The following is a 22,769-nucleotide window of genomic DNA, read 5'->3' as shown; positions in this document are numbered from 1 at the left end:
TATTGATGTATATTTTGACGTTATTCTTTTTTTTTTTTTGGTGAAATATATTTTCATGATAAAGTTAGGTCCTAACAGCCACTGAAGAAATATAACACTGATTGGCCACATGGTGGTACTATAACTCTCATTTTAATTTAAAACATTCAAACAGTCATAACTTCTGCCCCGTTTTGAGGTAGACATGAAACCAACCTCAAAAGATGTCATAGTGTTGAATTTTTCAGCATTTTTCTTTATCTACATGCTACTTCATCTACAAAAATATGCTCTGTGATAACCCAAGCTCCACATGCAAAATCTTGTTACAAGTCTCAGGTCAGAAGGAAGGGAAGTTGTAATGTAGATGCTGACAATTCCATATCCAGGTAAGGCACTGTCATTGGACTGAATACAATGGGAGTATATTAGAGATATTTCAAACATCTTCCACAGCATAAGTGGAAAATAACATAATATGTTTAAAATATATAAAGTCTCTAAACCTCTAGAACATTCAGCTTCTGGAACATTTTGAAATTTGTGACCTAAGAATTAGACGGTCCTAACTGCGTTATGGCTAGCGTAGCGGTTAAGGTACATGACTAGGACACGCAAGGTTGGTGGTTCAAGCCGTGGGGCCCTTGAGCAAGGCCCTTAACCCTGCATTGCTCCAGGGGAGGCTTGTCTCCTGCTTAGTCTAATAAACTGTATGTCAACCTGGATAAGAGCGTCTGCCTAATGCCAATAGTGTAATGTTCTGAGATACTGAGCTTCAAAGATACAACGTGAATGGGATCCAAACAGATACAACCTTTCATATTTTGCATATTCAGTATTTTTTTGTACTGTTTAGGGAACACATGTATTTAGTGCCCTATAAACAACATATTTATGACACTTAAATTCATTTTTCTAAAAAATGTCTATTATTTGTCTATAATTCTCAGTTCACGAATTGTCTGATAAAAGAACAGCCATTTACTAACAATGATTTGATTATATATGATGGCCTAATGTATTGTAACTCATTCATACATTGTAACTGATCATAATGTGGCACACACTGATTTACTTTCATGCTTCTCTTGTCCAGCCAGAAAATGTCAACGTACTCCACTGTATATTTCCATTAAAATGCCACTAGGTGGCAGTGTATGCAAGGATAAACCCTAGGGTCGGCTCAGAAGCCGGTATGTGGAGCTTTTTTTAGTTTAGCGGGGGAATAGTCACATCATATCAGATTAATAACATATTCCTTTTTAGCACTTCTCTGCAGTCATGTGTTTCAATGGAAGGTTGTTTCATCTTCTGCCCTTCAACGCCCACATGTTCCAATCAAACCCAGGACATCTGATTCATATTGCTCAGAAACCCCACCCCTAATTCTTCATCCAGTTAAGAACATTATAATCACATATTATTTATACACCTTAATGGGTTAAGTTAGAAATTACATGAAACATTTACACATGTGCATGTAAGCTAACCACAAAACAAAATAAGTTCATGTTTCTGGTCTATACCCTTCCTAAGCTAAGATACCTGTCTTCTGCCATTAACAGGGAAAAAAATAATTATTTGCTGAAGTCTAGGGACATTGTGAACAATTCAGGTTTATTTGGAATGTGGAGAAGGTTTCACATCTTGCAGACAGCATTAAAGTATACTTATTTAGGTCATACATATTGTTTCTAGCTCCTTGCTTTAAAGAGTCATACATTTTCCTCGGTGAGTCACCTCAATGAAGAGAGAAAGAGTCACGATCTGTCTTACCATTTTTGGAAAAGAATGAGAAGAAAAACATTACATTATGGAATGGTAATTTATTAATTATTTTTAAAAAACGAAAATATATGAACAATTCAGAATAACTGCTTTAAACAAACTGTACATTTTATACACGTTGTATGAACCGATTGGAATGTTTACGGATTATCATCTGACATTGACCCCCCACCACCTCCTTCAACTGTGCAAAAAAAAACAAACCCAGCATGCAAAAAAAAACAAAAACAAAAACTGCTACAGCACCTGTGGGAGAGAGACAACACCTCTCTTAACTAAGAAAAAGACAGAGCAAATTGATATATTCTCAGCTGACATACATGTATTAGTTTTAAAAAGAGTAGGAAGGCACGGACAGGCTTTCTTTGGAGGCGATGCGGAGGACGGGTGACGGGGTAACACTGTTGGGGGTCGTAGGAGTGAACCCGGGGCCTCAGGACTCCGTGTAGACCGAGGAGATCTGACTCAGGCAGCGGTCGAAGCCTCCCACCTGGAAGAAGACATTCTCCTCCGGGCTGGGACAGAACCCCTGCCCCCCCACGGCCTGGATGTCCTGGACCAAGCTGAACCCTGCGCAGAACCACAACCGGATCAGAACAACACTGGAAAAACACTCACAATGTAGATCTGCCAGTTTTTGACCTCTTTTTGAATGTTTTTTAAATATACTCAATTTTGCCATGGGTAAATGATGTGCCTTTTATATTGATTGCTGTATAATAACTTTAACTGTCATTTCTGCGAACCTTTGAATGGATTTAAGTGTTTGAAGCCTCTCTGTGTGGATATATTTTTGAGTTATGCAATGTGGATTTAACTTGGTAATATGTAAGTAATGTGAAGTTAATAGTTTCCTTTCTGTAGTATGTTTATTTAACAGAAATACATTTGTTATCCAATAGAAGACACATTCTTGACTATTGAATGGGGGTTTCTGGTATCACTTTGTGTGGCAAAGTGGGCAACCTTTTAGCACCCTGGCGAAAGGGAGTACCCTGGCTATAGTTCAACTTCATGGCCACAGGTGAACAGCTCATACACACAAAGGGACGACATTAGGGATGGGGGGGGGGGGTTAGGACAATTTCAGGGGCCCTACATTAGAACATCAAGGGTTCTGAATTTCTGTATGTTTACACTAGGACTCAAAACTATACTGTCCTCTCAGGTCCACTTTTGCACGTGTTCTTGTGTTTGATTTGCACTTTGTTGGATAAGGGCGTCTGCTAAATGCCACGTAATGTAATGTAATGTAACATAGGAACATAGAGCACTGCTAATACTACTACTGTAGCCCGAGACCAATATGCCTTCAGCTCAGCATAGCGGAGCCAGGTTAGAAATGCGATGCTGGCACAGGCTCACAGAGGGGAGGGAAAGCTATCTGCAGCGCTCATGACATGCACAGGGTGATGGAAGGCCAATATGAAACACGGAGCAGAGAGATCTTGGCAGGGACGCTCAGGAGGAGGACTGGGCCGTAACGCTCCTGACACAGGCCATAAAAGACATAAATAAAAGAGCGCAGGCATTATGTCCTGCTATCTGCTCTCAAAACTGCTGCTCTGAGCCAAATGCCGGTACCGTTGGTTTACAGCAGCCTTAAGCAGAAAACACTGCTTTACACCACTGACTCACGTGTTTACAGGACCCAAATGCCTGCATGGAATTTGTTTATTTCCTAAAGCTTTACAAATGCCTTTGAACATGTTAGAATATTTGAAAATAAAAATATTTGGATAATATTAATCTCCAGTCCAAGTGACAGACTGCATTGTTTCTAATCTTAATGCTTCACACGAGACGCTGCATCAAATTAGACAACACGCTTGTCCCAGAATAGACTAGGGCTAAATTTGGATATAATAAAAATGATGATAATAATAATAACAATAATAATAATAGTATTTACAGTATATACAAATTTACAAATTCTGTACTTTATTTACAGAGCACCTATAAATGTCCGCAGAAAAGGCCTTCACCACTTAAGCACTTAAACACCATGGAACCCCCAGCAGACAAGCTTTGCTGTGGCAGACCTGAGCAGACCAGAGCAGACAGGAGCAGACTAGAGCAGGCCAGAGCAGACCAGAGCAGACCAGAGCAGACAGGAGCAGACCAGAGCAGACAGGAGCAGACCAGAGCAGACTAGAGCAGACAGGAGCAGACTAGAGCAGGCCAGAGCAGACCAGAGCAGACCAGAGCAGACCAGAGCAGGCCAGAGCAGATCAGAGCAGACAGGAGCAGACCAGAGCAGACCAGAGCAGACAGGAGCAGGCCAGAGCAGACCGGAGCAGACCGGAGCAGACAGGAGCAGGCCAGAGCAGGCCAGAGCAGACCAGAGCAGACCAGAGCAGGCCAGAGCAGACCAGAGCAGACCAGAGCAGACAGGAGCAGACCAGAGCAGACAGGAGCAGACCAGAGCAGACCAGAGCAGGACGGAGCAGACCAGAGCAGGCCAGAGCAGACAGGAGCAGACCAGAGCAGACAGGAGCAGACAGGAGCAGACAGGAGCAGACCCAAACAGACCCGAGTGGACCGCAGCACGCTCACCCTCAGTGGCACTGCTGGAGTTGCTGAGGGCATAGCCGTTGGGCCGGTGGGGGTTGAAGCAGTGGGAGTCCACCGGGATGTGGATATCACTGACCACCGGCTCCATTCTGTAATTATCCCTGTAATGGAAGCAGCTCTGGAAACTACCCTGGTAACCTGCTGAGAGAGAGAGAGAGAGAGCGCGAGAGAGGGAGACAGAGGGGAAGAGAGAGGCAGAGAGGGAGAGAGTGCAAGAGAGGAGAAGGAGAGAGAGGGAGAGAGAATAGAAGAGAAAACAAAAAAGGATAATTGCATTACTTTTGCTGAATTTGAAAACCACAATGAAAGCAATCACAATGTAATTGTTTTAGCCAGGTCAAATATTTACATTCTACAGAGTGTCTGTCATTGTGTGCGTTCGGCCGACACTACGACGGACAGCTGACTCAGGAGGAGGTGCTGAAAGGCCCAGCTCTGAGGAGAAACTGTTTAAAGATTGGCCGAAGACACAGCCAATCAACTGCGCCGGTTCAGCCTTGAGAGATACTGTACCCACCCGACACCTCTGTGGTGAAATGTGGTGGTATACACTCAAAAAAATTAATCCTTGGATTTACATTAAAAAATGATGGTACAGGTACTAATCAGCTGATGTCCCATATACAGTACCGTGTGCAAACACTGTTCATCATTTTATTATCTAATCATTTTTGGAGTGTTGGCGTTCAGGTTAAACCACATGTGGTTGAAAAGTGAAAGTTCTCTAACCGGCTGGGCCATGGGTAGGCAATCTCAGAGTTAAACCGAGCCATACCGGGGTTAACCCAGTCCATTTATATCAGAAAGTATCCCAACCCACATTTCCACCCCCTTGACGTCTAAATTCCATCTTTTGCTCAGGGGGCGACCTGCTTACTTCAGTGAGAGCGCAGGGGAGACGAGGTCCCTCTGAAATCACGAGTATGGTGAAATTTCATACCGCCAGGATGTGAATGAATATGCGTAAGTGGAATAACTATTTAAACTGATTAGAAAACGACATGTTCAGACGTAATCCCACACAATAAATTAACCATGAGTAGCGAGTAGGGGGAAATGAGGAGTAGATTTACGTTCCTATTTTAGGTGTTTAGCAGACGCACTTATCCAGAGTGACACAGCTCTCAGTCATTCTGCGATACAGCTGGATATCTCTACTGAAGAAATACAGGTTAAGTACCTGGCTCAAGGTTACTGCGTTGGGAATTGAACCCAAAACCTTGGAGTTAGAAGCCTACTGTAGCTCTCTAACCATTATGCTACACTCACAAGAAACTGTTCAGGCTCATTGTGCAAATAAACCGTGTATAAACCCTTTAAGGTAATATTTCAGATTTAAGTTTAAGAATACAAAAATGTTCGTAACTGAACATTATAATGCTGACGTAACAATCGCTACTGGTAATTGAAAGCAATTGAGTTCTTGAACATTGAAAAAACATTCCAAAAAACTTGGTTAGTGGTAAGTTTGTCCATATGCATCGGGACAGGCTAGCTACAACTGTGCACAGCGAAATGCTCAGTGTTAAATTGTCTTAAATTGTCTTTTACACCGATGCATTGAATCCCAGCCGGTTCCGTGTAACCTCTGCGTTGAATTAACACACAACTGAACTTTACTGTGTGTTTTTATGCATCCCAATGTGTAAAATAAACAGGATTAATTTTTTGATAAACAATCCTTCACACTGCCACGTCCCTGGGGGGGGGGGGGGGTGAAGCTGTAAGTGAATGGAAACAGCGGCGATCTCTGCTCTTCGTTACCACCCAAAGCATGACGTGACTCTGCCTGCAGCTATCGAACACAGCTGGACGGTGATGGAGTCCTGCCGATGACCACTGACCACAATATGAATCAGATGTCCAGGGCTTGATGAAGCTAATAAGAACTAGGCATGGGACAGAGGGAGACCCGATGAAGCAAGACTAGGAAACTACGGGACTGGAGAGAAGAGCGATAAAAAATGAATATCCAATTAATATACAGTATGTTAATAATGTATTAAATTTTCTTATTAGTCTTATTAGCAAGGATAAGGGGGGCAAGCTTACATGACAATATGTTCTATAACCACTTATTGCTTTAATGGTCAAATCAGTATGACACTTGTGTGACAGGCCCACTTGGTCCCAACAGAAACGGATGTCAGTTTCATAGTTTACTAGTTTACTCAACCGCCACTGTCTGTTTCATAGTTTACACAACCGCAACTGTCAGTTTCATAGTTTATACAACCGCCATTGTCAGTTTCACAGTTTACATAACCACCACTCACATTCTTGGGACATGACTTGTGCAGGTATGAGTAGGAGGAAGACTCTCAGACACGCACAGCTCAAAAGGCAGACTTATAGGCGCCTGGGGTCTGAAGAGACACCACCGAACCAGCCGACTGAAATCCTCCCCTCCCTGGGTGACCCTTCAACCAATCAACTCGCAGGGCTGCTGGTCACATGACGGATGGTGTCCAGATCTGACATGAGACAGTGGGCCCATCCAGGCACTGCAGCAGTGCCTTAACGGGAGGAGCCACCCAGTGGGCCCAGCTCAACTCCTGGTTGAGGATCAGTGAACTAAAGCAGGGGGTTTAGACATTGTGCTGACAGAGAGGCATGGAGCAAAACAAAGGGCTGAAGAAGAAGTCAGTCCTCCATCTTCCACCCTCTCAGTCATGGTGCCGTGTTCTCCGGGGTACGCCAGGGGTCTTTGGCAAAATCAGTCCAACAGTCAACACCCAGATTTGGGCCACAGAGGCTACAGAGGCCCCTGGTCTGGACCCGCGATTCTGCTTAGCGGATGGTTCAGCTGCGCTCAGCCACCTCTGTCCGTGAACTTCCCGTTCGCTCCAGAAACCAGCACGGCCCTCTGTCGGGTGGTCTCCACACCTGTATCAACACGCTGAGTCAGCGCGGACTCCACCAATGGAAATCGCGCGGCTGCGACCATGTGACCGGCCAGGAACACTGTCTGCATTGATACTGTTCAAGTACAGTACATTTAATTTAAATGAAATAAACCTGCCAAGAACGGGAAGCATCTCTAATGTACCAATAACCGTAAAGGTTATACTGATAGGGCTGATAATTTAGAATGACATTTCGTGTTTTTCGTTAATCCTGAGAGTTTTTTCATCTGAGCCTTCGTGTCATACTAACTCCTTTAACACGCACTGTATCAGAATTTCCCCCTTTGAGAACAGTGGGCTTTTTCCAGTGAAGTCATGTCCATTATGTTCTAATCACGTGCCAGAAGAAAAGGACTCTCGAAACAGGGGAGGTGTACTCAATGCCCACAACGGCAGTTCACAGTCATTACCCTGATTCACTCCATCTGGACTTACAATGTGGATTAAACAACAAACACAATCACAAATGCGTATTAAAATAACAACAATAGCTCACTTTGTGAAACACGAGTTGCATGAGAAGAGGGCTGAACGACGGTCTGTTTTAGTGGTTAGCTGGGGACCCTGCCAGTACTACGGAACGGGCAGAAACCACAGCCGGAAGTTTCCGCGGTGTGTCGCAGTCCTGCAGGACCCGTGCGTCGACTTTCCGAGCGCAACAGAAAGCTGTTTTCATTGATACCGGAAACCCAGGCCTCTAATGCTTTAAACACTTCCTCTCCATTTTATCGATGAACACACACACACACACACACATACTCACATGCACACTCACACAAGTGCTCACACTCACACACACACACACATACACACACAAGTTCACACACACACAGACACACACACTCAAACAAGTGCACACACACACTCACACACAAGTGCACAAACACACAGACACACACACTCACATACTCTCTCACACACACACACACACACACTCACACAAGTGCACACACACACACACAAGTACGCCCTCACATACACACACATACAGGGGGGTTTGAGAGTTAAAGAAAAGGTACAGACCAGGTTCAAAGCCAATTCCGTCCAAGAATAATTGGCTGCATGAGCAACAAAGGTCTGTTTTGTTTGTGGAACGTGACTTAAAAAGTCAAATTGGACTGCTTAAGTATGCCTGGCATTGGCTGCCATTTATGAAACACTTGCCCACTTCCTTTCATCTTAATTTCACAAAAAACTACAACAACAATGCTAACAAAGTAAAGGTGCAGAAGCACAACCCGACCAGAAGTTATGTTCAGCAAAAACACGACATAGGTTTTCAGCAAAACCCACATCAAAACCACTCTAATGCCTCTATGAAGAGATGTATTTTATGTTACAGTACAGCTTAACTGTGTCTCAGTTAAAAATAAGCACACATGAGAAACCATGAGTTTCCAGTGAATAATATGCACTTTCAAAGTCAGTTTAACAGTAGGTGGATTTGCCCTCTAAGCCATCGTAAGCGCTTGTAACCCACAAAACAAGGTCCTCCATCTTGCTTCTTACCTTCATGTATGGGAGGGTCCTGGTAGTGGGTGTAGGGTTTGTGCGGGTTTGGGATCTGCTGCTGGTCGGGGTGGGAGCTGTGCTTGTCCAAGGGTGGGGCGGGGGCGCTGGGACTGATCCTGGAGGACAGGAGAGGGGTCGCCATCCTGGGACGAAAGGGAGGTCACAGGCCAAATTCAATCACCACTATTCACACATTACATTACATTATTGGCATTTGGCAGACGCTCTTATCCAGAGCGACGTACAGTTGATTAGACTAAGCAGGAGACAATCCTCCCCTGGAGTACTGCAGGGTTAAGGGCCTTGCTCAAGAGCCCAACGGCTGTGTGGATCATATTGTGGCTACACCAGGAATCGAACCACCGACCTTACGGGTCCCAGTCATGTACCTTAACCACTATGCTACAGGCCACTACGCTATGCTACCGGCCGCCCCACATCATTACATGACATTATTGGCATTTGGCAGACACTCTTATCCAGAGCGACGTACAACAAAGTGCATAACCAGGGATAAGTGCGCTGAAAGACCCCGTACAACAAAGATAAGGACCAGGGCCAAATGTTTTTTTTTGTTTTTTTTCAATCATCAATCAATGCATCAATGCATAGCAACCCTGGTTTCATTTTCTCCCGGGTCATTAGTGCTCCTGATTACCACACCCAACTCCCAGGTAAAGGGAGGGTGAACACACCCAACTCCCAGGTAAAGGGAGGGTGAACACACCCAACTCCCAGGTAAAGGGAGGGTGGAAAACCCAGAGATCTCGCCCCTTGAGGACCATCTGTCACTGATCCCTGTTACAGCATCAACGCCACTGGCAAGGAACAAGCTCTTAGACCATAAAACATTACATTTACATGACATTTATTTATTTGTCTTTACTCTTATCCAAAGTAATTTAGAACACCATTAAGACTACAGCTAATGCGAAAGACAAATGTCATTTCAGGCGCCAGCAACTCAGCCAGTACACAAGTGAATGACAAGATGTGAACTTAAAATGGCCGCCACTGGGAGTGCGAGTGCTGTGTTAACTAATTGGCAAGGCTCAGCAAATCACATGCAGCAGACTCAGGAAATAAAGTGTTTTTTTTTCCTTGGGTCCTTTGAAATGTCTGTTGAGAAAATGATTCACAAAGCACTTAAAATCCAAGCTTGCTCATAAAGGGGGGAAGGATTTGGAGGGCCTGATGAGTTCTCGTAATGACTCGAGGTGTACGTCCGGACCGTGGAGAGCCAGAAGAGAGGCGCAGATGCGAGTCATAAACAGCCTCATAATTTCTCTCCATGACAGAATGTTTTCATGGTCTATGACAATTCGTTTACAGACAAGATGCAGATTAGATCAGACAGGGCTTCTATCTGAGACTGATTTCATTAGACAGTTGAGTCAATCATATCACTACATAAATAAATCACGGTATTTCAGAATCCAAAAAAGTGACAACACTGCCAGACGTGGAAACAAGCATTTCTAATGCGGATTCATGTTTACATTGTCTATAACTGTATTTAGATGATTTGTTTCGGTTTGTTCGATTTATTTATTTGCCTTTATGGAAATTTGATGGAATTTGTTCACTTATGCTACTGAAAAGTTTTTGTTTCTGGGTTTTGCATTCCAAGTATGTGTTTACTTATCTGTAAATCCGATTGAAAAGATGTAGTGACAATAGTGTTATTATGCTATTAACAAGGCATGGCATTTTTACAGTGGACAATTCATGTTCAAAGGCCTTACTACATTTGAAATTCGGCAAAGAAAAGGAACATTTTAAAAAATGTAAGCATTTTAGCTTTTTATGTGGTAGCCTATTCACAGAACCTGGATGACTAATATCCTAATGCAACAAATCGGAAAAAATAAAGATCAAGGCTTATGTTAAATCTTGAAATCAAAGACTTGAAATGAAGTTGGCCCCTCAATGAATAAAATACTTTATTGACACAGTAAGGAACGGTAAAACGACCCGACAGCCTTTATCCCCTCTTGATAGTTACAGCTCATTCTTGTAATTGCTTGGAAAACCACAAAGGATGTACGTGGTAGCGGTTCCCATTTGAACCCGGCTTCAAAGCCGAAGGCAGCTTCCCTGCGCTGAGAAGGACATATTTCCGTATTTTCACTTCTGCCCTTCAAAGAGAGCCTGTCAGCATCACGGCCTGGGTCTTAGCTGGCACACGCTAATGGTCAAGGAACGCTGATAAGCTTTTTTCAGAGGTGCGGTGATTCTGTTAATAAATTGGCCAGCCCTTATCAACGGCAATGATTTCACGCCGCAGAGTTGCAGGCCCCCGACATTCAAAACTCGCAGGGCGACCACGCACCTCGCGCTGAACAAATATTTCCGCGGAAGTCTTTCTCTCTGCCTGTGAAGCTTTCTCTTTCCCTCGCCACTTGAAAGGAGCTCATTTGGAATTCGGCATTCCGCGTTTCGCGACGGGGGAGAGCGGGAAACGCGAAGGTGAACCGGAAAACGCCGCTCGAGCGGGGGCGTGTTGCTACTGCTCGATAAAAAAAAGTTCAGGTAGCAGGCTCCTAAAAGGAATCTCCCCCCCCCCCCCCATCGTCCCCACAGGCCATCGTTTCAGGTCCCAACCTGGAGTCTGACGCCGACTCTTGCCGAATTCGGCTAATCCGCGCGGCGGTGGGGGCCCAGCAAGCCGCCATGTGTTTCTGCGGAGAGCCAGGTCCCACGGGGACTGCTGTCAGCACAAACTCAGGAAACAGTTATCCTGTTCATATTTTTACAACTAGCCTCTATATGCAGCTAAAGTGAATCACGAGCTAATCACTGCCAGCTGCAACGAGTCGAGGCCGGAGGAATGAGAGGAATCTATCATGCGCCAAATAAATCCTTCCCAGGTATTTACCTTGCTGATCATCTTCATGTTTTACCTTCTCATTCCGAAGGGCCTCTCTCCCTCTCTCTCTCTCTCTCTCTCTGAAAAGCCTCTTGACTTTGGTCTCTGGAGAGATTGCTCCCAACTGCCACTCCCTCCCTTTTCGGAAGGTGGTCCGGGACCGGTGGGGAGGACGGGGAACGCGTGTTCGTGGCGTGACCCTTAGTGCGGAGGTCGGGTTCGTGTGACGATCCATCACTCGATGGAACGCAGTGATGAGGAGATTTTTTTTCCCTGTCCTTTTGGGAACTGCCACAGATAAAACTCTCCGTTTGGATGAGATGGAGGAATGAAAGGGTTGCATGTGAGTCTTATTAAAGCTCCCTGCTCATGATGGGGAACATGCTTTGTCACGGAAACGCAACTGCCTGAGAAGGATTCATCTGAGGTTAGCGGAGAGCAATTTGTACAGTAACTAATTCAAGGCTTTCCCTGCGTTCTGTTCAGTTTTTTTTCCTCTTTTGCCAAAGCGCATCTAGATTTATTAACTGTTGAGAAGAAGTTGAATTCTGGTGGACATGCATGTGGTAAGGCCTGGGTGTAGAAGCTTCCAGAAAACAGGAATCCTCCAAAGGGGATCGCCTCAGTGCAGCATTACACAATACAGCAACAACGCCACAGCAGGGAAGGGCTGTCCTTGGTTTACCTGCACCGTCAGTGAGATAACAATAACGTACAATGTGTTTGGCTGGTCTGGATCGAAGGACAGGTGAATCTGTAGTGAGCCAGTGAGTGATTTACCGTGGCAGGGGTCTGGGAAGCACTGGGAAAAGGCAAGGGTGTTATTTATGGGGGGGAGGAGGGTTACAACCACCCCCAAGTATTAAAAACAGGCCAAATAACTGCCCCCCAACAATATAGCAGGATGATGAGAAAAATAATTTCATAGAATAAAAATGAGGATTTCATGTTGCGATCGGGAGATCAGTAGCCTGAAGAAGTATATACATTATTGAAGCATGTTGAGTAATTTGTCCTCTGCATTTGACCCATCGTAGTTACTTAAGATCAGTGGGAAGCCACCAGGCAGCACCCGAGGAGCAATGCGGGGCTAAGGGCCTTGCTCAAGGGCCCAACAGCTCTGGAGAACTACACCGGGGCATGAACCACCAACCTTCCAGAACTCAGTCATGTACGTTAGGCACTAGGCTACAGGCTGCCCCCTCGATACAAGAATCTTCCCCCTCAGAATTCACCAGAAATGATCAGTTCACAGCCGTCCTTTAAAGAAACGTTCGTCTGGGGGAGCATGCCCTGGAACCCCCCTACATGGTTGCAGTTCCCTGGATCTATGCATTTCAACCCCCCCCTCCCCCAAATATTCAAACTAAAGCTTTGCACTTGAGAGTAGGGAGTAGGATGCCTGATTTGAGACATGAGTACAATGACTCCGGTGATAAATGAGGGATTAGCCACTGCATCCAGGTATGTATAATGGCGTGACTGCATGCACGTGAAGAGCAGGATAAATGCTCTAAGCTGCAACAGGTGGGCGCCGCACATTCGTGATAGCTGAGGTTGGCTTACCTCCCTTCGTCCCCCCCCTCATTATAAAACAATTGAAGAGGCTGAACGTCTCTATAATGCAATCCATTATCGCCATCATCTTGGTGTGCGCTGAGACAGGGTAATTTAAAAAACACGGCCCGGCCTCGGCTTTCCACACAGCGAAGCACATTCGCAGAGGGCCGATTCGGCTGACGGGATAAAGGGAATCAGACGTGCGATAATAGAATATTCCGCGGGAGGAAGATTCATGAGGGGAAGGCCCTCTATCCCTCGTTCATCTTCGCTCTTCACCTGGGCGTCCCCCTCCTTCTGGGACCGCCCGTCAAGGTGCCTGGACCGGGTTCTGACGGATCGCCGAGGCCGCTTGGCGCGGGACGGTGGGAATGTTTTCGGAGGGAGCCCGCTTCTGGTTCTGGTTAGCGAGGCGGCGCTCCTCTTTAAAGCCCGGCTTTGCTGTGCTGTCCTCCGCAGCTCCGCGTCTTCAAGCGGGGAGAGGAAGGAGGCCAAATCAGCGTGGCGGTAGCCACTGGCTTCCAGTATCCTTTCATCGCGATCCTCCTCCCTTAGTTATTACACTCCTCCGTTCTCCACAAATGCACACAAAGGGACCATTTCTTCATGTCTTGAAAATGTCTTAATTTTTGTGGCAATGCAGTGATGGATAGCTACTCTTGCAGTGATGGATAGCTACGCAAAGTGTAGGGGGTTTCCCGGTGTCCTGGCTAAATTCCCTGGCATCTAATCATACCCTGATTTAATTGCCAAAAACATTGTTTTCTCCCTCTCCACCTCAGCTGATGAGGTGAGCATTCTGGCACAAAATGGCTGCTGTTGCATCACTCAAGTGGGTGGTGCTCATTGGTGGTGGTTGAGGTGAGTTTTCCCCCTCATCACTGCAAAGTGCTTTCAGTGTGAGAAAAGCGTTACTGTATAGTATATAAATGCTATTATTTATCTGTCAAAATAATGCCTTTGTCGAACTTAAAACTGAGCAAATAATGAGATGAACAGAAAAGATTAAAACTAGTAATGAGTTATGTAGTTTTAGAGATCAAATCACTGCTGGTAGATTTCCATTTTCCCCTTTCAATAAAAACCTAAGATGATGATTGTTTCAGACGGCAAGAAATGTACCCATTTTGTTAAGTGACATATAATGTAATCCTGCATGACATATTGAATGATGCACATCTCCTCACCAAACCGCAACATCTTACTACTGTGAGTTCCGTATTAAAAATGTGACTCTCAGGGATATCTAAAGAACACACAGTGTTCGAGTGTTACTCAGTGAAAGGAGTTCTCTCTATCTCCCCTTATCTCTCTCTGGTAAATTCAGCAAGGAGCTCAAATACAGTAGTGGCATGTACAGTAGGTACATCATGTTCCAATCATGGATGTAAATACAGGAGAAATTTACAGGGGGACCGGGATGGGAGAGGGCAGTCATGGACGAGCTGGGGTGGGAGGCATGGAGAGAGATTGCAATCATGGACCAGGGTGGAACCTTCATTTTCTGGGTGTAGCAATCAAAATCTGGGTGTGCCCAGGACACTACTGCCCGTGCTCCAATCCATCTCCATTGAAGAGTAGCCAAAACATAGTAAAACTTAAACTTCCTAAGAGCTCCAGGCACTCTTGCGTTATGAAGAATGTTAAAAAGCCTTTATTGTAATGGCATATCTACTGATATATAGTGTGAAAAAGGTGTGCCTGAAACTTCTACTAAGTTGATTATTATTTTTCGGCTACTCTATAAGCACTCTCCCAAGAGCACCTTTGTTTTGCATTTTGCGTGAGCTACCTGGAGTTTACCCACACTTATTGAGTGCTCTACCTTTCCTTTTACTGACCCATCTGCACTGAGTCTCCCTTTATTGCAGTCCTGTTGCCTTCTGCCACGACAGCTCTGCCTGACTGCGCCGTGTTGGGCCGACGCCTTCATTTAAAGCGCTGTTCTGGGGAGGGGGCACGGTTCCCTTCATCCTGGGGCGGTGACGACTCCGTCCCGCTCCGCAATGTTTGGGCTGCGTTAGCGGCGCCGGGCGGCTCCCAGAACCTCGGTGGCGAGGGGGCTGAATTTACGGCCGGACCGGCCGGCTGGACGTTTTTACGAGCGCGCGAATCAAAGGGGGCGCCGCGGGGGACGGGCACCCCTGCCGATGTCCTGCTACGGAGACGGGACGGAGCGCGCTTTCTCCAGGACCCAGACCAACACGCCGCCGTGCCCGCCGTTTATGCGGCGCTCCGCTGCGTAGCATAGCACTGCACACGCCAGGGACAGGGCCCGGTACAGCAGGGTCTGTGCGTAAACGCGCTGGGTCCAGGGGAAGGGTTGAAATATAACGGGTACAACGCAGTGCCCGTAGCGGCTACCCTTCCACTCCGCCTCGTTTACACAGTCTGACGTTTATGTGGGTCTCATTGTTGTGGCTTGGCAGCTCTCTTACCCCACTGGATGCAGGACTGACGGAGGGGTTTATTGGATCTTGCACTTGTTGTCAATGCGCCTCTTTCGAAATGCTGTGTGAAGTAAACTGAAGGCTGGTGAAACTGAAGGCTTCTTGGGGAACCGTGCCATCGATCTCATCCAAGCACCAATCACAGGCGATATAGCTGAGGGTGGATGCGTTGTGCAGTTAATCATACACCAAAACTTGAATTGAGGGCGGACATAAAGTCTTTCAGAAATGCCAGAATCTTCTGTGCTTTCTGTGCTGTTAATAAACACGCAACTGCATTTCACAATACATGTCATGCCATTTCGATATAGAGCCTGAAGTGGGAGACTTTCAAAGCTGGATTTATTTTGCAAGTCATTTATATGACTATATATTTTCTGAAGCAAGTCAGGTTCCTTTTTCAAGGGTAAAATGACATTCAAGTTAATGTTCAATCTGATGGGGAACTCACATTGCCACAAGAACACAATATTGACATCGCTCCACCTGGACATCAAACCTTTTAGTTACAAGAACAGTTCAGTAATTCAATTCACTTCAATTTCCTCAACAGGCCGTCCAATCCTAGCTACCGTACCTGGATTCGCTTTTCCCCCGAAAACCACAGATTTTATATATACGCAGTTCAGTTTTTGTTGGGAAGTGCAGCTCTGGGTGTCTGGCTGACTCAAGAATAACTCGAGCCTCACGACGATCGTACAAAGATGAAAGGAAGCATGGTGAGACCCGACAAATCCCAAAGTTTAGCGCTGTAATCGGGGTGGTGGTGACATATCCTGATACAACAATTAATCATCACTCCTCGTCAACCAGCTGCGCGATTCATACTGTAACATTCTCCAGATGTGACATCAGCAGTTTTGCTTAACTGCAAAATAAAGCTCGGAATTTGGTCGTCAGGAATGTGTGGAGTTTTCGGAAAAGAAGGAGCGTTACTTTCCTCAAAACGCCAATGCCAGAGAAGGCTGCAGTCTCGCCATTTATTGCGACTAAGGCTTCATTCACATCCACCTCTTCTGTCTGGAGGACTGCAGTCCTGATCTAAAATGCTGTGTTCACCATTTTTCTCTCCAAAGTAAGACAGGGAAGCAGCTGTTGTTTTTTCACCTTAGCAGCTCATACCCAGCTAGACCACCTTTATGACCAGCTTGGCCATACTGGTTGACCAGGTCATACCCAGCTAGACCAGCTTTATGACCAGCTTGGCCATACTGGTTGACCAGGTCATACCCAGCTAGACCAGCTTTATGATCAGCTTGGCCATGCTGGCTGACCAGGTCATACCCAGCTAGACCAGCTTTATGACCAGCTTGGCCATACTGGTTGACCAGGTCATACCCAGCTAGATCAGCTTTATGAGCAGCTTGGCCATACTGGTTGACCAGGTCATACCCAGCTAGACCAGCTTTATGATCAGCTTGGCCATGCTGGTTGACCAGGTCATACCCAGCTAGACAAGCTTTATGACCAGCTCAATTTTCAAGCTGGTCAAACAGACATAGCTGGATTTTACAGCAGGGATAGCACTGGTACTTGCATGTTTGTCACCATGCTCATATATGACTGGACAGAGGTCATTCCCTGTTTGTACAAGGAACACAGCATGACGAAGAGAGCTGAATCAAGGGAAAGCCACAGTTACTAATGCATGAGCCATATCTGAAATTGCTTCTGCAGGCCATGATGATACATGCATTTCGGGGAAAAAAAACGGAATCTGCAAGGCTTCAGAACAATAAAAAATGTCATCTGTTTACAAAATGTGTTCCCAATAAGCATATTGAGCCCTTTTGCAACTCTTTTTAATCATACTGCTGCAACACTAAACACAAACTCAAAGACAATTTCTTTGTCTCTGCATCTCTTTTCAGGTTTAGCTACCAAATAAAATGAAGGTTTGTGTTTGCAAGGTTTGCTAGCGTTGTAAAATTGCTCATTTGCAACAGCCAATACTAATAAACAACACTGCTTGCTAGTAACACACACAATTTGTCATTAGAATGCAATACTCTTGTACTATCAAACAGTAAGAGTTGTTAAAGAAACAAGACTGACAGCTGGCAGGGGCCATTGTAAATTTTCTGCATTTGCACCTGACTGTATTTAGAGAACAAAGGGGAACTCACACTCATATATATGCTCTGTGTGAATTACTGGTTCTTAAAAATGTGTTCTGTAGTTCAGTTTATAAAGGTACTTCCTTTCAGGGAGCCCGTCAAATGTACTCTCAGTATTTATTCTGCTTATTTTTTAGACTTATTGGTCTAAAATTCAGGTCTGTCGACAGGTCTACCTAAAGTGCTCAGTGAGTGTACATCCCAGCCCGGCCTAGTGGACTACAGACCCATTCTGGGACCCACCTCACACACTCCTGCAAGCCATTTTAGCTCCTGGTCCATAGTCCCTGGTGTGAAGGAACCAAAGAAACAGGTGCACGCGTTTCTGCTCCGTAAAGAGCGGACCCAGGACAGTGAAAGCTTTGACTTTGTCGGCGGTTTGCAGCGTGGCGACCAAGCCAGCCCAGAAGGCGGCTGCCCTGCTCCCATCGATTTTCGGCGGCCGAACCGCGTGACTTCCCGCAGTTTCCCCCGTCCATAAAGCCCGTGTTCATGAGCGGTTCGTGGTTTGAAAGCGGTCCAAGTTTTTTTTCCCCTCCGTTTTACGTGTTCAGCCCCGTCGCAGTGTGGCCGCTAACCACAGATTATACACCCAACACACATCACAAATATACCTCGACTGGCATGTTTCAGTATTAGCTGCAGAAATAACACTAGCGTTTAATAAGTAAAATGAGTCTAAATGGCCCATTTCAGCCAGGGTAAACACATTTAGCCATGAGGTCAGAGGCTGCTCGTGTACGGCGAAGTTAAGTCAGATAATTTTGTCAAAATGTTTAGTGTCCTGCAAAACCATTTGGGAAAAACAAGTGCTCGGCTGATATTGACCTTGGCAAGGGATGCCACACCACAGGCTTGGACTATTTAAATCAAATGCTCGATCTCCTGACCGATGTGAGGAGACGTTTTGTAGGCCGTCTGCTGCAGGTCTTGGCCCCGCGCTTTTCTCCCAAGATTCGCCGGGATGAAGCAGACATCTGTGTTTATGTGCATTTTGATCAGCCACATCACGCTAATGGAATCCACAAATACGGAGGACGGAGCTGTGTGAAGGCTGAGCTGTCAGCGCCTCTCTCCCCTCAGACTGAAGGCTCTTTTATTTTGGTGTAAAGAAGAAGAAAAAAAACCTCGACTTCGTCAAAATGTCTTCAGCGAACGACGCGGAGACAAGCTGCATTTGGTGGGATCGAAATACCCTTTCCCCCCATTTTTTTCTCTGAGAGGATTTTTATTTTGAGAAGTGTCGGGGGAAAGTTTATATTGAAATACAAACTTTGATGGATTTTGGTTCTCACCGAGTACACTTTTTCCCCCCTTATTCTTTGTCCCACAGCCAGGCTGGAAATATGGTCATAAAATCCATGAACACACACGAAACTGCGCTTGTTTTTAGAGGGCAATGGGCTGAATCTATTCATATACGTGAATGTACACCCCTAGATCATGGTTCAGGAGAAAAATGTACATATTTGGGCCACATTTGGTCATTAAGACATTTTTCTCTGTTATAAGAAATCAGTTATACGGTCTGGAGGCCTGGTACGTACCACACATATGCCCCCTTGCCATAACACACATTTGTTTTTTAGTTTATATTGGCCTGGTCTACCATATTTGATTATCTACCCTTCTGTAACTTAAGATCTTACTGAAAGCTTCATTTCAAACATTGCTGATCCAATTTGCATGGCAATATGGTATGCATTATTGATGGATTAGACAATATTCTGGAGATCTGGATACACTGAAGTAGAACAAAATGAACACCATAAGTCAGTTGGCTTTCTGTATCTACATATGACATGCAAAAGAGTGAAGGTAATTCACTGTATGGTTATTAATCCTCCCGATAGGTTTATAAATGGCATGACTCAAAGGACAATGTGAAATGAATCCTTTAAAATGTGTGGATGAGGCCTAATCATTTCTAGTGGTTCTTCTCCACAAAAGAGATAAATTGAGCATGAAGTCCTGGGCCTTGTACCAAAGCCTGTCTACACTGCAAAGTAATAATATAATTAATAATAAAAGTACAGCTACAAGCTGTTTCAAAACATAGCATAGGTCAACCAGAAAAACAATGTCAGGCTGGGAGCTGGTCTGAATTGGTCCACCAGCTACCAGCTACTTCAAAACCTAGCTTGAGCTGTTTTTTTTCACCAGGACTGAAAGACCTGAATTGAGTATTGTCAGCAGCAGCCTTTTCGCACTGATTTTTATTCATTAATTCTGTAAAATTAGTTACGTACATCATGATCTCAGTATTTATGTGACATGCTTTACTCTTCTCAGCTATAATCTCACTCACACCAACAACCAGGAATATGGGAGGCCACTGTACTCTTGGGGCTTTGTCAGTTCTGCTTGCAGATATGTTTGCATATTACATTACATGTCACTTAACTGACGCTTTTATCCAAAGCGAGTTACAGTTGATTAGACTAAGCAGGTCACAATCCCCCCTGGAGCAATGTGGGGTTAAGGGCCTTGCTCAAGGGCCCAACGGGATCTTATCGTGGCTACACCGGGGATCGAACCACGACCTTGCGGGTCCCGGTCATGTACCATTACGCTACAGGCTGCCCCACATATTTGAAGCTATCTTTAAAAATCTGCTCAAAGCACATATAATTTTGCTAACTGAACAGTCAGTTCATTCTAAAAATTAGTTTTAAATATCACTGCATCGTTTTCTAATTTTCAAAGGGCCACATCAATCTCTCATGATCAGTTTCTGTTATGCCGTGCTGTGTGTCATCATTTACAAACACTGCCATTTAGAATATTTCGTTTTCATGAAGACCGTGAAGGGCAGAGGATGAAGCGCATCTGAAATTCTGTTTGGCAGATCTTTTTATGCGTACGATCAGAATGAATTAAAGAAATTGAGAGCTGACAGGGAGAGAGAAGAGATATATGCCTGGATCTGTTACAGATGGTTCCTCACAGTGACAAATAGTCCATGGGCCACAAGAGTTATTGGTACCATGTGCAGAGAAAAACCCATAAAGCTTTAACATGGGTGTCCCCTTCTTTAAATTTATAGCTGATATCCTGAATAAGATTATCTATATTGTGTTTACAGATAATTATCCATGAAAATTCCATGATGTTACTTAAAAATCTCACAGTTGGTACGCAAAGAAATTGAGAAAGCATTAACGATGTAGAATTTAATCATTAATTTGTGCAAATATGGAGTAACAAAAGAATAGTTATTTGGGCGTGTCTACCAATCGGTCATCCGACATACAAAACTGAAATGCAGCGGAATTAAGTTGCTGCAAAATTTTTCATGATGGGGCACATGTATTTGGAGAATTTGCTAATTTTATATGACAAATGAACTTTACATGTTGTGACCAGCAACATTTTCTTCTTCATAGTGGATATAGCTTCTTGTGAAATGAATATTGCAGATGTGGCTGCTACTGTCGCTTTGAACACAGTTGAAAGTGAGCAGTCCGGTATTATTTAGGGGTGGGGTTTTCGTTGATTGAGGGACATTCTCTCCTGTTGTACATCTTAGTCAGAGAGCAATCATACAATTATTTTGCTGCTATAGCAGACATCAACATGTTTGTTCACTTACATGCTTCCTGTGAATAAAATTAATAAAGAAAATGGCCGCCTCTCCTGGTTTAGTCACTGCATCCCAAGCAAAGCAGGACATTAAAAATGGCATTTTGGACAGCAGCACAGGATAGAGAGTAAGATAAAATCAGAGGGTCTCCGGGACTGAGATGCACAGCTTCGAATAAGATCCTTGTTCCCACGCACTCAGCGAGACGCGTATAATTACGAATCACAAACGTGGCGCTGCAAACCTTGACCACGTCCCTGACCCAGTGGAAAAAACCCAACTGGAAACAGATGAGTGGATGTGACCGCACCCCACGCCCACCTTCAGCAGACACTGACAGGGCTGAGTCAGAGCGACTGGACTGCCTGCTGTGCTGTAGGCTGGGGGTCCACCATCGAGATGCATGTCAAAGAACCGGCCATGCCAGTCCATGGAGGCTGGCATGTTTGACTATGGGGCATTTGGCACCAGGTGCACAAAAGCAGTGCATACCTAAATGGAAAAGGCTACATACGGTATACACTGTAAGAGACCTGGAGACAGCTTCCACATACCGGTTCCATGGATTCCTATGGGAGCTGTTCGTAGGTGCATGAAGCCAGTTGATTGAGGCTGCCATGTATGACTATACGGGGCTTTTGGCACACTGTGTGTCTAAACGGTGAAGGGTATGCAGTGTGCTTGTGCATCTGGTGCCAGTGGCTCACTAACCTGCAATACCTCTGGTAACCACTGGAGTTTGTGAGCTTCAGGCAGAAGTCAATCCCTGGTCCCCTGGGGTCTACCCCCACGAACTAAGGCTGCCCGTGCTCGGTGCCGACACCCGCAGGACGAGGGTGGATGACGGCGGATGTGTTTGCCGAAGGTGAGGGCGTGACCGGGAACTGTGCGGGTCAGTGACAGAGCCGGGTTTTTAGCACTGACCTCGAGCTGCTCCTCTCCCCTCAGGACAGGTTTAGCTGTGTGCCTGCTCTCCAGAGTGCTGCTTCTCAAAGTTCATTTTAACTCACTTTAATAGGAATGGGAAAATAATGAGCGCCGTTGAGGGCTGCTGTGGGACTTTGGCGAATCGGAAACGGATAGCTCTGGAAGGAACCTGTGACCTCTACAAGGGTTCTCCTCAGCAGTGACTTTGTTAAGGGACAGGGAAAGCAGGGTTGGGGGTGCAGTGACAGGGCGTTGGAGGGAACCGGGGGTAGGTGATGTGATGGGGATTGTGGGGGCGGCAGTTACTTGGATGGGGGACAGGGGATTGAGGTGACGTGATGGCAACACGACACCATGACACATCGGTGACGGTCAAACCTTGAGCAGCTGCCAAGACCCGAGGAGGCCTCACTGAGAAGCTAGGCCTCACTAAGAAAAACAAAATAAAAACAGAACCTGATTTCTGACGAGGTGTTCTCTGTGGTCTGTTGAGCCGTGCCACAC

At 45.4% G+C, this 22,769-nt stretch overlaps 1 protein-coding gene across 1 annotated transcript in view; it reads right to left on the bottom strand.

Moving 5' to 3' along the window:
* Nucleotides 1-1,729: 1,729 nt before the first annotated feature.
* The window catches only part of LOC133128921 (zinc finger protein GLIS1-like), a 59,540-nt gene continuing 38,500 nt past the window's right edge, over nucleotides 1,730-22,769 (bottom strand). Inside the window, exons 6-8 of the mRNA XM_061242728.1 lie at nucleotides 8,757-8,902; nucleotides 4,324-4,482; nucleotides 1,730-2,337 (exon numbers count right to left, since the gene is read on the bottom strand). Of these exons, the coding sequence (XP_061098712.1) occupies nucleotides 2,201-2,337; nucleotides 4,324-4,482; nucleotides 8,757-8,902 (442 nt within the window). The 3' untranslated portion in view covers nucleotides 1,730-2,200. The remainder of the gene's footprint in view (nucleotides 2,338-4,323; nucleotides 4,483-8,756; nucleotides 8,903-22,769) is intronic.

The sequence above is a fragment of the Conger conger genome, chromosome 5 (genome assembly GCF_963514075.1).
Source record: "Conger conger chromosome 5, fConCon1.1, whole genome shotgun sequence".
In the NCBI taxonomy this organism is placed as follows: Eukaryota; Metazoa; Chordata; class Actinopteri; order Anguilliformes; family Congridae; genus Conger; species Conger conger.
Note: the sequence above shows the minus strand (reverse complement) of the source record. Positions and strands in the feature narration are given on the sequence as shown.